The 18,819-nt window shown below is 40.5% G+C and overlaps 1 protein-coding gene across 1 annotated transcript; it reads right to left on the reverse strand.

Annotated features, from left to right (window-relative positions):
• Positions 1 to 15,576, reverse strand: stum (stum, mechanosensory transduction mediator homolog; the record flags this gene model as incomplete). The annotated part of the gene is made up of 3 exons (XM_080514536.1): positions 1 to 108; positions 3,147 to 3,329; positions 15,366 to 15,576. The coding sequence occupies 3 exons, from the start codon at positions 15,574 to 15,576 to the stop codon at positions 74 to 76; spliced, it is 429 nt and encodes a 142-aa protein (XP_080370662.1). The 3' UTR covers positions 1 to 73.
• Positions 15,577 to 18,819: the final 3,243 nt, after the last annotated feature.

Below are 18,819 nucleotides of genomic sequence, written 5' to 3' on the forward strand. Positions count from 1 at the left end.
TTGGCTTTGGGGTGGGTAAAAGAGGTCAAATCGTCCGTGCAACGGCTCGGCAAAAGAACTCGAGCGGCAGCTCTCAGACGTCTTGAGGGATTCCTTGATCTCTGCAGCCTGAGCGAGGAAGGAAACAAGGGAGGACAGAAGTCAGCCTCACTGAACTGGTTGTAGAAATAACACATCTAAACACTGTTATCAGACTCCCATGGCCCCTGCTAAGAGGGGCTTTAAATAGCTGCGTGGAATTACCAAACGTTTATCTTCAACTTCTGCCAGCAATACCTTGTCATTTTACCCTCCATTACATCTCATGGAGTAAATTGAAAGTACAGAGCCCGAAGCAGTCGGAGCTAATCATTACTGGGACTCCTGCGAGGGCAAATAAGACCAATTTAACTTCTACTCTGGGTTCAGATGTATCGGCAGCTTAAATTTAATTAGCACAGTACTGAAATTGTTTCATAAAAATTACACTAATCAACGCGTCAACATGTCTCCACAAAAAAAAAAAAAAAAAAAAAATGACACACTGGGAAAGATCAATGTGTGTATATTTCATGAAAAAAATTATTCATCTTGATATTTTGTGACAACTGTTACACAACAAAGGTGAACTAATAAATCAGACTGTTTAAACGGTTAAATAAGCTGTAGAAAAAAACTGGATTCCCATGAATTTGTGAATGAGCAGAGCTGCACCATAACCAGTTCTTGAAATACTCAAGGGAAGTCGCATCATGCGAATAAATGTATGTTTCATTGGTGAGTCCACAGAATTAAAACAGAATTCAACAACACATTGTTCACTTGTTAAAAAAAAAACAAACACCTCTCGCGGTACATAGTTTCTGTCTTGTCTGTTTTCTGTTTTAGTTTGAAATCTCACACTGTCTCTGGTTTCGGGCTCCTCGACTTCCTCTCCTCATGTCTGATTGCTGTTCCTCATCCTGATGTGTTTCACCTGTACCAGGATGTGATTGTCTGCACCTGGTGGCTGCATTAAAATGTGTGCTTCAGTTCTTTGTCTGGTTGCCGGTTCCTCTGTGTTTTTCCCCTGTGATTCTTTATGTTCTTTTGGATTCCATGACTTTACATTCCATAACTTCCCATGTTTCATGCATTTTATTTTCAATAAAAAAGAGCATTTGTTACACTGATGGTTTTGCACAAGAGCCTTTTCATAAAATTTGTCTTTACAGCAATTAAAAAAAAAGTGGTTTAATACAGTATATACCAGTTATGAACACATATTCTGTCTTTTAAATGAGGTTTTATTGTCATACGTTACTTTGAAACAGTGAAAGACACTGTCTTAGTTAACTAATGTTAATGATGAGTTAAATAAACAGCTCAATAAATCACCCTGTTCGATCTCATGAGATTTGTAAGAATACCATGCATACCTTGCGATTTCTATGAGACGGAGAAGATCATTAGGAAGTTTCAAATATTTTCACCAAGCTTGGGAATGATGCTTTGGCATACTCAGAAACCTCAATATTAATTACATCTGTATCAAGCTGAATTGCATGAAATCCTTGTGTGTAATAAAGAAGATAGAGGGAAAAAAAGGCAACACCTACCGTCAGAAACTTGAGTGACGACGAAAAGCAGAGAGGGAGAGAAGACACGAGACACAGTTAGTAATCACTTGATTGTCGAGGTGACATTCTTCATGTATGTCAATTCATATTCCAACACAATGTGGCCTCGCTTTTAATTCAGATCGATGACCAAGTGAACACAATTACAATTATACAAGCCCAGTTTGTTTCTATTTGATCCGAGGCTGAAACAGCAACAAGGGGAGACAATACAAGCAATAAACTAGAGGGAGAGACTGGGGAGCAGGCAGAGAGTGGGAGGAACAAAGTGTGAAAGAGATAGAAAGAAAAAGAGAGAGAGAAGGAGCAAGGATATGGCAAGATCAAACAGGAACAATCATTAGATAGAGAAAGAGGCAGATGGAAGATGATCAGTGGGAGGGAGATAATACCACAGTCATTAGATAGATGGATGAACAGAAAGGGGAGGGAGTTGTGTTTGTAGAGTTATTGAAGAAAGAAATACACTGATGATACACAAAAATATGCTCATTAGTGGGAAAGGAGGGGGAAAAATACACACACACACACACACACACACACACAAATACACACATTTGCAGAGTATGATTTGTTGTAGGGAGGAAAGAAAGAGAACATTCTAAGAACGCGAACTGCCAAAGCTTAAATATACAGATCTGATATGTATCTAATGACAGGTGATCTCACGAACAAACGGGTTCAAAATCATCGCTTACAGGAAAATGTTTATCTTGTTCACTATAAATATTCAACAGGTTGCTGCTCGCAGGTTTATGGATTTTAGCGGCAACAGTTGAAGAAGACGTGCGCCTGGAGGCCTGAACGAGCAGCGGGAAGGTGTGAACAAAAACACACCGGGGGAGCCGCTCACTCCCACACACACACACACACACACACACACACACACACACACACACACACACACACACACACACACACACACACACACGCACGCACGCACGCACACCACACAAATTACCGTACCTTATCTTATACACAAGAAAGATACACACTCTAGTACGTGTGCACTAATACACTTTGTGGACAGGCAGCAATTACCTCGCACATGGGCTCATGCGTGCACACAAAAGAGACAGCGGGTGGTAATTCAAAGGGTGAGAGCACAGTGTGTATGTGTGTGTGTGTGTGTGTGTCATCTTCAGCTTAATTTATAGAGTAGATTTTAAGAACTGCATACACAATCATATTATCCTGATGTGTAAGGAAAACATTAAAAGCAAGAGAGAGAGAGAGATTTTTTTTTCTTTATATATTATTAAGGAGAAGATGACTGCAGTCAACTTTGAAGAATATCAATGATTTTTTTTTGTAGGTCAGAATAGGGTGATACACTGGGTCTTTAGAGATGAAAACGTGACGGTACGACTGATATAATGTGTGGATGGAACGAAAGGTTTGAGTCAAAGATGATATCCAGGTTCCTCACGGAATGTTTACTCATGAGCAGCTGATCTTTGGTGATGGGAGGATTTGTAGAATTATCATCGCTTGCTTTGAAGTTTCCACCTACGTTTACAGAAACCCTGATGTATTGTAAATACTGACTTGCAAGGATGACCATGTCCATTCCCCAGAAGATGCTCATGATCCATCCCACCATGATCACAGCCGTCAGTATCTGGATGAAGGCCGCTGCCACGTTGAGCCAGAACACACAACAAACGCCTCGCTCCGAGATCAGATCGCTGCGAGCTCCGCACAGCACCGTGAAGGCTGAGATGAAAGTACCTGTGAGACAAACAAGGCAACGCATCCCGTTATTAAAAAGAACACAACCTTACCTTATACAGTTTATTTGTTATCCAGCGAGTCTATTGGAGTTTGGAGGTGTTTCCTTCTCTGGTTAAGCTCCGGTAAAATAAATATCTTGATTCAGACATATCTATGAAGTAAACTATGGGGGGGGGTTTGTTTAAACGTGGTGAAGATTTGCGTGTAGCATCCACCACCTTCAAACTCTCTGTTCATCAGGATGGGATGCAAGCATGTGCTAAACACAAGCATCAATGAACTTTTGTTCTGTTTTGGCTCCTGCCACTGTGAATTTTAGTTTCAAGTTTAAGTTTGAGGTGTGTTTGCAGGAAAAGCCTGAATCATGAAACATTGATAAACATATAAAACAGAGTGGTCTTTTCAGGCGCTAATTTTTATAACAACCTTAAATTCTACTCCAGCATTTGAAAGAGTTATGTAGCTTTAATGCATACAAAAAGCAGTGTCTACCTTAACATTTACAACATTTGCTTTATTAAAAACTAAATTGCATATCTTCGTGAACATGCCCAAATATGTATAAACTGACTTGTATGGCAGCAAGAGTAGCTCCATAAAACAATGCCTGATATCATTGTTTGAAGTAAAGCAGCAATGACCATAAATAGAAGGTAAACTCGTCTGATGCAGTGAATACAGTTGATGAATGTAGATGTCACATATAGTAAAAATACACAGTGTCTGTCATTGGTGAGTAGCTGGCAAGGGTAGGCAGAGAAAGCACATGTACTGTAGAAGTCGACCAGATGTACACTTATCTACTGTTACCACCCTGAAACAGGATTATGTGTGTAGACAAATCCTCCGGCTGCTTGAATGAAATCCAATATCACTCCAGTCGAGTTATCGGTAGACCCTGACCTGGAGACCTTTTGTTGTACAGTAAATGATGCTGTGTGTGTGTGTGTGTGTGTGTGTGTGTGTGTGTGTGTGTGTGTGTGTGTGTGTGTGTGTGTGTGTGTGTGTGTGTGTGTGTGTGTGTGTGTGTGTGTGTGTGTGTGTGATGTATAGTAGTAGAACTGTGCCACTCTCTGAACACAGAAATCAGATCATTTTATTGCTCAATGTTTCCATGACGACGCCTCCTCGGGACTGGGTTATATATAAAGTGTTGCTCCCAATCGTTTATCATCTTGATTAGATTTCTAACATGTTGCGATGAACCCTGTTAGTCATCAGCGGTTTCCCAGTCTCTTCTGACATGAACTTTTACAGCCTGTTAATTGGTGGTGCAGTTACACAGTACTCTTTGACCAAGCTGACAAATTTTGCTTCTTGCTAACAAGTTGTATGTTTTCAACTGTAATTCCTGAGAAACAAAGACAGAATAAAGTGGGATGGATTTATGCATTCTTTCAGTTCCTTTGGGGTTTCCCTGTTCAAACATAGTTGGCACAAACATCCACCATTCATTGCAACTAAAACATTAAACAACATAAATTACAATAAACAGGATAGTGACTATATTAAAGACAATAATCGTGATAAATAAACAATGAAAACAGTCAACAAGCCAGCTATTATTTTGTAAATAAATCAAAGTTAAGCAATCCAAAGCACTGCAAGCTAATTTAGGTCGTGAACCAATTGTTATCTCTCTGAGAGCATCAGGAAGAATTCACACAAGATGTTGTTGAATGATAATATTTTGTTGATCTCATATCTCTTCCGTCTTTCCCAACGAGAACCATTTGTGTATTTGTCTTTTAAACCCTGGAATTTCATGTGTTTATTTGTATTTAAAGATGTTTTAATTTCAACAAATTACATACTAAGTAATAATAAAAAAATTTCAATTCTTGTCTTGTATTTACTGTTATATTTTCCTTATTTGTTGCATCATCATCACCCTGCATACAGGTGCAGTATGAATAAGATTTATTTGATTAATCAAGAAAGTCTTGTTGTGTTTAAAACCATTATTTCCCCTCAGCTGTGTGAAAGTGAGGTGATTTCATCATGTCAAAGAAATATTTTCCCTTTAACGAAGTCATAAATTATTCAGACCATCCATTGACGTTTGGATTTTCTCTCTGTTGGTTTTTCCTAACCTTTCCACAAATACTGAAGAAAATAATGCGAATATTGAATGTGGCACATGAAATTGCCCGGTGGGCATTATATGTGTGTGTGTGTGTGTGTGCGTGTGTGTGTGTGTGTGTGTGTGTGTGTGCATCATGGCCTCGGCGCTCCTCTCTTTGCTCGCTCCTTTCCTTGTCACATTGGAGAAATTCAAACACCGGAGCAAGCCGTGCAGGTCTGAGGAGGCAGTGCCAGCTGTGTCTCCTACCTCAGGAAAAAGAAATAGCCAACGTATACGCCTTGATCACTTTGTCCTGCTGTTTCTCTTTTCCCTCCGTCTGCATTGCCGTTTCCACACAGTATCTCGCTTTCTGATTAATGTCTTCTGACTGACTTTGCAAGGAGCAGCTAAAAATACGCGACTCTGCCATAATGAATCTCATTATAATAACACAGATATACTAGATATATAGGCGTAATCAGTCAGTGCAATGATGTCTATGTATTTCAAATACACATCAAAATATTTACTTTAAGAAGACCTGCACAGGCCTTATCTGGAAGAGTTTCCAAACAGTTAGACCCAAGAACAAAGTTTAAAAGAGGGAAAAAAAAGTGAATAGGAGGTGATGAATCAAGTGTTTACATTTCCTCTCAAAGTTTTGCTCATTTCTTGCCACGGAGAGAAACTGACAGCGGGCTAAAATGGGAATCTTCCCAGAGCCGCAACGATCTGATCAGACGGAGAGATTCTCATGGCGACCAGGCCACACCCACCAGCAGATGCCCCGGCTGCCCACCTCCAGACATGAGCCGGGATTGACAGCAAGCTGGTTGCTAAATGGTTACGCATTCCATCTAGAAATGTAGGGATTTTTTTTTTTTTTTTTTTTTTCGTGTGCAGTCTCCGTTGGGCACCACTCACACGCAACATGTTCACTGACACTGAATTCAAAACGTGTGTGAGCGACGCAACCAGTCATTACTTTCTTTTTTGATTAACGTGTTCAGTGTTCTCATGATAACATCCTGTCGTCATGCTATTTGGTCTAAAGTCTACCGGACAACAGTTACTAGCATTTTCCCATCACCCAAGACAAAGCTCGTAGTGTCGAGGTAAGCACTCTCGAATCACAGAGAGAAAGCTACAGGCCTGATGGGGCTTTTTCTGTGTATTACCTGCATGTTCTTCCTGGGCACATGTAGGTTATCGTCCAAATATTCTGGTTCATTTAATGTCAATAGGTGATTTTGATAAAAGCTGCAAAGTATGAATGTGAATGTGACTGTCTCTCCATGTGACCTTGAATAGGATACAGCAGTATACGCACATATACTTTACAGTCTATAAAGGACATCTAAAATAAATAAACTGCATGACTGGCAACAGCTTAGCTCACTGAGGGTCATTTATCTTGTTTTTATTGGCCGTACAGATTCATTCCTGTACCCATTTTCAGTGGCTCATGGGACTTTAAGTCAGCAGAATGGGGTGGGTGGAGTTACTCTTTACTAGATTGCCTTATTGTTGAAGGGCTGGGCAACTTTCAGAGTTGCCATCACTTTTCCCAGCGATCTTGCTTGCTATGCTTTTCTGTGACCAACAATCCAAATATATTTCGATGATCCTCGTATCATTTCACCAAACATAGCATTGTCCACCCACTAATAAGAAACATAGGCTGGGTTTAAATCATTTTTGTTAGCTTTACCCAACTATTGATGTGTTGTTGAAATAGTAATTTCGACAATAATAGACAATATTTTAGCTGCTCATTCCCACATGAGGTGAATTTAAGGGGATAATCTTTCATCATCTGCAGTTTTAGTCTTGAGCTGCATATTTCACTTACAGCTACAAGGTTTTTATGTCTTTAAATACACAACCACACAGTACAAATTAAAAATAATGACGTAAAACCAAAGCTGTTAGCAACAAATGATCTGAAGATCTGAGGAGTTATTTCTTTGTGAGTTTATGAGTGAATACCTACACATATAATGTGTTTGGTCATTTGCTCCACTGTAGATTTAGAAGCACTGACTGCTGCGGAGGCAATTTCCTGTCTAATTGGAGGATAATCTAATCTTTTTGTTTTAATGGCTGCTGGCCAAGAAGTCTTTACCATATCTGTGTATGAGGTTGCTATTTCTTTAGGGAGCTATTGGAAATGATGCTCTCTTTTCATTAAGTGGGTGGAAGTCCACATAACAGTCAATATTAAAATGTCATATATTTGCACTGTATCTTGATAGGATGCAGCAGAGTAACTAAATAAGTACACACCTTGCATATACTGGGTGTCTGCAGCTGGATTAACAACTGAGCAGCTATATTAACCACTGTAGTAAAGTTTTAATCAATCTTTTCCACCATAGAAATTCTACTCTTGGATTCTTTGTGTGTTGCATGTGCGACATGGTGAGAGTGTGCATGGTATGCGTGTGTGTGCGGGCCAGATATTACACAGACTAATAACTATAATTACACAAAGAACTCTCCAAAGCACCCGCTGGTAGTGTGGGAGGTTAATGATAGAGTGTAAGAGTGTCAAGAGACATGAAGAGAGAGGAAAGAACAGGACGACAAAGCAGGAAAAGAAGAAAGAGAAAGTGCTGTAAAGTGGCATCTGATGAGTTACTTGAAAGAAGCATTGACCTCACACATTCCTCGACAGCAAAAATAACCACATACATTACTGCGTCTGTTCTTAGTCAGCACTGCTGCGCTGAAAGTACCTGTGAACAACTTTAAAGCTTCCACCCGAAGCTCGGATTGACATTTAAAGTAGCTCACTGCCTCCTCACATAAGTAGCCTGAAACCACTTTCACAATGTATTTTATCATCTTCTTTATTAGGAAATCACATCAGGTAACTTTGCACTTCCTGTTTTTTCTCCTTCAAATTTTTATCTTAAACTTGTTTCTAACACTCATACAGGCATCTCTTCCTCTCAGTGAGGCCAAATGATTGTTCAGGTTGACATTATGGGACTAAAGATAAATGTTTATCATGAAAACCATACACATCAACCCATTGGCAAGGGACAGTTTCCCCTTTGTAAATATAGATGTAAACTAGTCTGTCATATCTAAGGCTCTTTTTGATAATAATAGATTGTATATTACTAAAATAGTACTCAATCATGTGTAGACAATCTTTTATAGAAAGTTTTTTTGAGCACGAAAGAGTCAAATTAAAGTTTTGTAGTTTATATATGTGCACTTCATCTTTGCACACACACTGACAATAACATTTTGAATGTCAAAATATTTTTCCCTTATCAGGGTTAAAATGCATGTAAATCACTATTGCATAATGTCAGTTTATGTTAAACTGCACTGTATCTTTTCATTGTCTTTCACTGCTACTATTTACTGTATCGGTTGTTTCCTGAACTGAATTGAAGACATCGATAACTTTATTAACAGCAGACTTTTGCGTCAAGGCAGTCAGTACTGAAAACTGCAAGTCTGTCATTTTATTTACCCTGAACACAACTATGTATGCTGTAGAGGTGCCATAGGAAGATATTAACCCAATACAAACACCTTGTACAGATCTCATGCATCAGTACTGTGAGTCTAATTTAGAAATTCCTCAATGGTGTTAGTGCTCATTTTACAGCCGTGCATCTTCCGCTCGCTAATTAAACACAAATGGCATCAAAAGCTCTGAGTTTCTTGCTGCTTCACTGAAGTGAGGCCAACATTTCAGACTTCTGCCATCTTGCTCTGTTGACGTCATGTGGACCCGCTCCGTGCGTTTGTGACAGAGCGGCAGACGTCCTGCTGGCCTGACCCCATGCCCACTTCCATTACTAAGCCTGTCAATCATGACATTGCAGTTGATTGTTTTGCATAAAATAACATTTAAAAAGAGGGAGAGTGAGTCATCGATGAGCTTTCAGTTTGACTTATCCTCCACTCCAATTACTAGTATTGAGAGGGTTTTCTGTACATTATATACAGTAACTGACTTCAGGTGCAATCTCAAAAAATTAGCAGTGTCATGCAAGTGAATGAAAATTAGTATGTGATCAGGATGTTAGGACGTGCACATTATATTATTATGTATTCGTGTCATGAGTGTGAGCTGTCCACAGTGTGTCAGTCTAATGGCTGATCCGCTGATTAAATTCTTGTTGGAAGTCAGCTGGTGGCCCACAAAATGTGTTTTGTTCAGTTTCGGTCATTTTTTTTTCTCCTTCTAATGTGCGATAGACATTCCACTGTACAGCTCCTGTTAAGCAGATACAGCTACAGAAATTGATTTAAGGACTAAAAGAAGAAAACATACTTAATTAATCCCCTGAAGGAACTCCGCATTTAACCCATGCTGTTCATAATAAACAATAATTATACATGCAATGAGCAATGGGCTGCCATGGGGGTCAACAGTCTTGCAGAGAACCTCCAAAGTCCAATTCTCTCACCTCTATTGTCCCTTGATGACTTGAGCGATCGAGGAGTCAAACTTAATATATTCTGATCAACAGTAAGATGAGTTATCCATTACCCCACTATAGCAACTGATGAAAACAAAAACACAGAACAACAAAACAGCAGAGACAAATTTCTAGATTTATTTAACAAAGATAAGTGATTCAGCCACTGTAGATAGAAGCTGATGATAATGTCACTTACAGTGGGATGTTTATCGTGTTGCTGTCAGCAGGACTGAGTTAGTTCAGGGAGTAATGAGGCACTTCTTTTCTAGTAAATAGGAGATTTGTTTTATTAAAAAGTAACTGAGTTCAACATACAAAACAGTCAGCAAGGGAAGTAGGTCAGAGACAGCATCATACAACAATCTTCATCTACAACAACATTAACAAAGAAGCTGGCTTAAATAATATATATCGTTAGAGTTAAACTTTTATAATGAAGTTGATTTGTTTCTTTTTTTTTTTTCTGGCATGTTGAATGTTGACACATGCAGCTTTATCTGGCTATTTATTTTAAGCCAGCACTAAAGTGATCAGTGTTTTTCATAGTCGACCACTTGTCACTATACAGTATAAGTACATGTATGCAAACCCTCTCCATCAACATGGCTGCAGTGTGTAAATATATTAGTGATTTCAAGTCATCTGTGCGGCTGGAACGCTTCATGTCTCGTATGAAACCAGAGGTTTGAACTAATGTAAAGATTGCTGGTTGGTATTTGATATTGTGATCTGTTGGATATTGTCATGGAAACCTAAAGTGGCTTTGCGACCCGAATACATAAAATACACTTTAATCATCATCCAGCATGTGACTGAAGAAGTTCAGTAAAATGTCTCAGCTGCGGCTGAATAAGTGGGGTCAGCGAGGAGCACTGCTAATTTTAGTGTTGGTAAAGAGGACACACACACACACACACACACACACACGCACACACACGCACACACACAGCTTCACCCTTTCCAATCCTCTTATGGCAAATATTGTAATGTGACTTGTGAGCTGTGTAATTATTTACACTGTGCAGGTGCACAGCTGCTGTGGTGTCCACCAGCTGGAATCAACTGTGTCACAGGGCAGGGATGATCACAATGTCTGACTGAATAACATCAGACAGGATCGATGTAAAGTGAAAACATATCAGCCTGTGAGCAAGAGAATTCCGAGAGTCGGTAACAAAAACGTGACCTTACAAGCTGAATTGTTTCATATAGTCACCAGAATCCAAAGTCAAGAGGATGTATTTGTTTATTAGGGTTGTTTTACCTTGTTACCGAAAAACACTTAGTATCAATAGTCACTTGCGTCAATGCAGTATTTCAGGCATTGGAATGTTTTGACAATGTCTTTGATGAGTGCTTTATTTTATCACCAAAAGCTGTCAGTGCTTTTTGAGGAAACAGCTCAAGCGCAGTCCAACATGTTAACAGTACAGACTTTGACTGAACCAAAATATTAATAAGCTTTAACAACATGAAGCAGAATTTTGTCACAACTACTGTTGCGAGGCGGTCTCACCACATCATTACTCAAAAGAGAATATTCTTAGATGTTTCTGAACGCCAGTGAAGAGGTTGTTTATTTTTTAGTGGAAACGTCTTTCATTGTGACTTTTCAGTGGCAGATGTTGAACAATTACAATCTACTCGTGCTGTCTCAAAGTGTCCTGGGCTGACTTTGTGTGTGATTTGCTGCACCTGAAGGAGACGGTGGTCAGTTCCAGGGGCTTTTGTACAAATTTGATTTGCACATTTATAAAATCTCATTGTGGCTGCAGGCTGAATAGAGCAAGATGCTGTTTTCAGTCCCAGTCAATTAGAGCCAAACAGCACTGACACACACACACACACACACACGCACACACACGCACACACACACACACACACACACACACACACACACACACACACACACACACACACACACACACACACACACACACACACACACACGTGCTTTGTGTTCGTTTCAATCGGTGTTGTCATGGCAACTAGCAGCTATTCACTGAAATGTCAAGGCATTGAGGCAAACCTACACACACACACACACACACACACACACACACACACACACACACACACACACACACACACAAACTGTCGCCTTGATGATTTTTTTTGTTGTTGAGGATGTTGAGGATGAATTTTGTGGAAAAACATCGAGGCGACGTCAAAGAAAAGGAAAAGTACATAAGATGTTTGGTGACCATGTTTTTTTCAAGTTTCTGACAATGTAAAGCAGGGAGAAAGTTACCAGTTGTAAAAGACCTGTGATGAATACAAACTGCAATGTGAAGAAAGTGACGAAAGGGATGAAGCAGACAACAGAGTTTGGATTGTATTCAAATAGTTATCACCAAAAAAACACAGGGAGAAGATGGAGGAGGCTGAACTGAACCAAAGCTTGACTCTGGTTAACTGGACTCAGTTCTAAAGGATTTCTATGGAGATCTTTTCCTTTCTAAATGATTTCTATGATGATTTTTGCATGTCCTTCAGGGATTAAAAACCTAAATCAGCCTATTTGTTTCTTTTGATTTGTGTCCTCTGTATTTTTTCTTCTCTTCATTTCAGCATACAATGTCATTTCATGTTCATGTCATGTTCATTTCTTCTGTCACATTCAATTTCTTTTGTTTAGGTTTTCATTTGCACTTCAAACCATCTCTCTTCTGCTTCTTTTAAAAGGAACTATTTCAGCTTAGAGAAGCATTGTGTTGATGAGTAACTCCAGCGACGTGACAAATTTGTCTCAGTATGCATTTATGTGACAGCTTTAGTGTTAATAGAATACTTGAGTGAAATGATACAGGTTGCTGTTCATTGTGCGTGTATCCAGCTTTTCAGGCTTTGTTGTGCTCAACACATCAATGAGCCTGATGTTGAATACTGTTGAATGTGTGTTTGTGACTCATTAACCACCAGATGTTGTTACATCATGTCACACACACACATCCTCAGACATCTGACAAAGTGGTGGAGCAGACGCCGGTAATTAGAGGGGAAAGGCAGGAGAGACGGCAAATATAAACTTACGGCCATTAATGATGTGTATCTGGTACTCTGTCTGCATTAAAACACAAAGAGACAATCAGATGGACCTTCAGAGAATAAGTGACATAACCGAGGCTTTGTGCAAAGGAGAGTAGTTCAAAGTGAGTCAGGCTCATTATGACTGACTCGTGGCTTTTTGAAATGCTATTAAACTGGGTCTGGTGGTTGCAATGGGACTCATTTGGGCTGAACCACAACAGCATGAAATTCTGTGACTGAGTGAGCGGATATCTACATCATTGGCCGATTGCATTCTGCACCATTGCATACAGTATGTTTTTCAAGTTGAAATCCCTCAATAAAAGTTTTTATATAATCAGCATATTCCAAACTTTACACATATAGATGACTTTTTCCTTTTATATCCAAAACACAAAAAGCATCAATAGTCACATAAATGGCGTCAGAAATGTTGTGAAAGTGTCTTTGATGAGTGTTTTCTTTTAACACCAGAAGCTGTCGTCGTTTTTGAGGAAACAACTCTGCTCAGTCCAAAGTTTTAACAGTACAGACTTTGACTAATCCAAGAAATGAATAAGCTTTAACAGCATGAAGCAGCATTTTGTTACAACTCTGAGTCCTGGGGCGGTCTCACCACATCAGAGATAACTCAAAGGACAATATTCTTCGATGCTACTGAAGAAAGCTTTTCTGTTTTAACAATACCAATCAACTCATGCTGTCTCCAAATGTCCTATGCTGGCTTACTGATCTGCTGCACCTGTAGGAGACGGCATTCAGCTCCAGTGGCTTTTGTCCAAATTTGATTTGCACATTTATAAAATCTCATTGTGGCTCTGAAATTGTGAGATGCATGTAAACCTGCAGTTTAAAAGATTGAAGAATTACTCCAAAAACTTTTAACAGATCTGAGAGAGGCAGGACAACAGGAGCCAGCGTCTCTGCAGAATCAGAATAAGGAGAAACAAGTCTCTGCCTGTGCACATTTACAAGTGCCCCTGGGTTCGGCAATGAACCCGTCTTTAGCTCTCTGGAAGGACTCGCTCCTGATGCACGGCAGCTCTGTCACCACTGATGTGACAGAGTGAAAAGATAGATGCGTATGTCTCTCTTGTGGAGTTTGCATGTTGTCCTGGTGCTTACTGAAAGAAGAGACTTTTGAGGACAATTGTTCTTGACAATATTGCCCACTGTGAATGTGAGCGTGTATAATTATCTGTCTTTTTGATTTTCCCTGTGATGGATGGACCAGCTGTTCAGGGTGTAATCTGCCTTCATCCGTGCTCAGCTGGACTTATATCCAGGAAACCCAGACGTACTTTATATGAATGTAGAAGAAGATGCGCGAATGAAATGTTCTGGTTGGTTAGTTGAACACACAATGAAGAAAACTACATATCTGTGTCAAATGCTTCATGAACCTAATTGAAAGAACACATATGGATAGTTTTCACTTCCATATTGGGATCAAAAACAAATCTGGTGGTAAACTGAGGGGCTGCCAACTATAATAACTGTGCAGCTCCGCTGCAGAGCCGATTACCCACAATGATCTTCAGTTTAACATGACAGGCTGGTAAAGACCAGAGTCTGCCAAGCCCCAAGATTCTGTCGGGGTTCGTGCCCATGATGTTGACGCAAATGTGGAGTCTGCCCACGGCGGTGGAATCTCTAGCTGCTGTGATAGTGTCCGCCCACAACGATGATGGTGCTCCTGTCCACAATGGTGGCACCTGTTAAAGATTTTCTCAGACCCAGAGTGATGCCGTTTGTACCTGCAATTTTTTTTTATTGAGTGCATCAACACCTGGAAAACTGGGGCTGTGTGTGTATTTACACCCTGACACTTTCTTTTTTGACACAAAGTGTGAATTGAGTCTCACAATCTCTCCAATAAGCATACTGTATCTCACACATGTGTAATGTATCGAGAAATCTGCAATGTAGAGCTCATATAGACACAATGAGGGTCTTTAGCAGGCTGACGATTTTTTCTTCCATCAGAAAAGCTAAAACATTGGGTGGAAAAGCTTCAACAAGGGTGAAACTGTTGAAAGTTGAAATAGTATATCTCAAGGATAAAGGTAAACAACAAAACAGTAGAATTTTCCTTTTTTCCCCAACTTTTCTCAAACTATTTAATTCAGACTTTTCTCTGTAATTTGTTTTTGTATTATCTATTCCCTTTCGTACCTCGTCATTTGCTGGAATGTCTATTTGCATCTCAGCCATGAACTCTCGTGTCTGCGAGGGTCATCCAGTTTTATGACCCATCCGTCTCTCGTTTCACTCTTTTCAACCCTGTACATGTTTTTGCTGTCAACAATATTTCTTCATATACTTCATCTTGTCTCACTCTAATGTGGTGACACCCCACACAATAAAAAACAAACCCCATAAATTATAAATCCATTACAAATTATGGAAATCTCCCCTACTTTAATTAACATGTTAAGATGAAATGTGAGTGAGTTTGCACACACAAAGGTGGGATTTCCAACTTACCCAGTCCTGGTATGAAGGTGTTCAGAAAAAGGCAGATAACAGCCAAAGGGAAAGGCATTGTGGGTATTGCAGCCCGCAGAGGTCCTTTCTTCTCTCTGACCTCCACCACCACACCCCCACCTGCTGTGGGGCCGCCGACCATGGTTTTGCCCCCAAGATTGTCTTCTGTTTTGACACGCCCCTGCTGTGTTGCTCCTTCTTTCTGTGCCATCTCTTCTTTGTGCCTCAGCCTCTCGCTCACCTCACCTCAGCCTCGGGACTAAAAATAGCTGCTGATGAGCAGGTGAGCTGGTTGAAGAAATGTGAATTTTTATAAGTGAGCTACCTTCCCAGTCACTATCCCTCTATATTAGGGGTCATTCCAAAAAGGGTGGGAAAAACAAGCAACGAAACAGTTTTATGTCAACATTTGGATCTGGATTCAATGCCTCTTACAACATTTACTGTGCAAAACACCAGCAGCAACAAGTTGTCTGATTGTGACGCGAGTTGTGACAATGGGAATGGAGAAAAAGTCCTGGGAAATGTGGTATTTTTTAAATTTGGTCAATGTTCAGACCTATCCAGAGAATCTGTTGGTGGGGGAGTTCTGTTGTCCACTGAATCTCACAGGTCCAGAATCTTAAGAGTCATCGGGAGAAAGTCTGAAGAAGCAACAGATGTTCCTCGAGACTTCAGAGGTTTACCTCCCTTAAATTTCCATCAGTCCATGAAAGTCTCCACAATTTCTCATCGCAAGATGTCAGTGAAATTTGCAGTGCTCTTGGGAAATGCTGAATCAACAATAATCCAGAAAGATCATCTGAAAGATGTCCACCTCTTTTCAGCAGTTTTCTTTCTTTCTTTCTTTCTTTCTTTCTTTCTTTCTTTCTTTCTTTCTGAAAAATCCCTGTGTAACCCACACACCTCTCAAGGCAGAGAAGGGATAAGTGAACACAACCCCCTTTTTCTACTACTATGTCTCTATCTCTCTCTCCTCCTCCTCCTCCTCTCTCTCCTTCTGTCCTTTTGCTTTTCTCCCTCCCTCTCTCACTACTCCAGCCTCTCATCATTTAAAGGGACAGTACACCAATCTAATGTCCCTCCTCGGTGAACATGCTGGTATTTGATGTGGAGGAATAAAACCAAAGATAATGCACACCATGGCTCCACACACAAACAAAGTAGTGAGTGCATTGCATTCACAGTGAGATGAGAAAATGAAGTGAGCAGACTTGATAAGGACGAGGAGCACATTTGCCTGAGCAAGGTCAAAAGAGAGGAAAGAAGACAGCTGGGGACAATGAGGGATAAACAGGGCAGTGTGGTCAGGACGATGGATGACAGAAGATGGTGGGAGAGGGACACAGGATGAAGAGTCAATATCTCAGTAATTATTCATGCACCCACTCTCGTAAAGATCACACATGTGTTCGTGTCTCCTCAGCCCCATCCTCCACCCTCATCCATTTCCTCCTCCATTCCCAACTTTCATTTGAAGCCCTATATCTCACTTTTTCATCCCCTCTCCAGCGCATCTCTCAATGTCTCTCGCCCTATTCATGAGAGAAGAAAACGGCGGAAATCAGTGGATCCCAGAAATTAATCTCAGCCTTTGTGTTGCTCTCTCTCTCTCTCTCTCTCTCTCTCTCTCTCTCTCCATGGTTTCCTAGCAACGCAGAAAGCTGTAGGTAATTATACAAAAGATATCGATCTCTAGTTTTTGGTCTCCCGCTTTATCCCCTTTTCCTCTTTTTCTTCTTGGTGTCTCTTTCTCACACTTGCTGCTAATTGGACTTCAATCTGCACTTTTAATTTCCTCTCAGCTTTGAGGCACCCACAGCTGCTGCACAAGGTGGATTTACTCTTTTCACACAAAGTTTCATTATGATGAATCTGACATCGGCCTCTAGGAAATCTGGACTCGCAAGTGACTGGATTGTTCAGTTAAAGGGATGTGGTGCATGTGCTAATGCTTATTACCATGACAACATGGTGGGAAATGGAATACAGTGACCATCTTAAGTGGCATTTTGGTTTTGGAGAGTGACACCAGAGACTCAGAATAGCACCTGTTGATGCTTCCAAATACCATTGTGTGTGCGTGCGTGCGTGTGTGTGTGTGTGTGTGTGTGTGTGTGTGTGTGTGTGTGTGTGTGTGTGTGTGTGTGTGTGTGTGTGTGTGTGTGTCTGTGTTATCGCCACAATGCGAGGACATATATGTCTTCTGCTTGTCTTGTTATGGGGACATGTCCGTCTCATGGGGACCAAAATCATGAAACAGCAAAACGACAACAAGTTGAATTTTTTTTTACTTTTTTTGTGGGTACGTGTGATTTTTGTGTGATCTTGTTTTATGGGGTCCAAAATGTTGTGGGAGCCTACCTGCTTTGTAGGGACATGCATTTCACTTTTAGTCCTGTGGATTTTCTTTTGCCACTTACTTGGCTTTTTCGACACTCCGTTTCTATCAGTGGGCCACACACACACACACACACACACACACACACACACACACACACACACACACACACACACACACACACACACACACACACACACACACACACACACACACACACACACACACACACACGCACACACACACACATGCACATACATTCATTCTCTCAGGGCTCAATTTATGTTGATCCCATCTGTCAGGAAAGGCTGACATCACACACCGGTTATTAATATACATCTTTGCCTTTGTGTATGTGTGTGTGTGTGTGTGTGTGTGTGTGTGTGTGTGTGTGTGTGTGTGTGTGTGTGTGTGTGTGTGTGTGTGTGTGTGTGTGTGTGTGTGTGTGTGTGTGTGTGTGTGTGTGTGTGTGTGTGTGTGTGTGTGTGTGTGTGTGTGTGTGTGTGTGTGTGATTCCTGATGGCATCCCTTTGTATTCCTCACCTCTGACTGGAGCGCCGTGGTGAGTGTATCAGTGAAACACTTCTTTCTCTCACCTTTCATCTTCAGCTCCATCTCTCAGTCGAATCTGGTTTGCTTTTATGTTTCTCTGCTTCTCGAAGCCCTTTGTGTCCACAGAGCCACACAGACTGGAGTGTATCAGAGTGGATTCCGTTTTCATTGTAAGCATTCTTGAAATGTTGCAATATAGCTATACGCACATACAATTAATCCACGAGAGGATTTCAATGTGAGATCACTGCATCACCATTCCATAGTTCCAGCATGTGTTTATGTCAGAATACATCAAATATTTTAGAAAGACATCTGAACATCCAGTATGACCAGATCAATGCACCTTTGTCACCTTCCCCCTTTTAAGTTCCACCAGAAAAGTAGCACTTAAGTATTTCTATGTGCCGTTGCTCTCTACAGTTGCAGAATCTAAATATATTTCAGAGATAATGTACTTTTTTTAAAACTCCAGATCCAAGCTACGCTTTTAAAACATACCAAGAGATGAGGGTGTAACATATTAAAGTTTTGGGGCACAGATCACATCAAAATGAAAGT

The sequence above is a fragment of the Blennius ocellaris genome, assembly GCF_963422515.1.
Source record: "Blennius ocellaris genome assembly, chromosome: 18".
NCBI lineage: Eukaryota > Metazoa > Chordata > Actinopteri > Blenniiformes > Blenniidae > Blennius > Blennius ocellaris.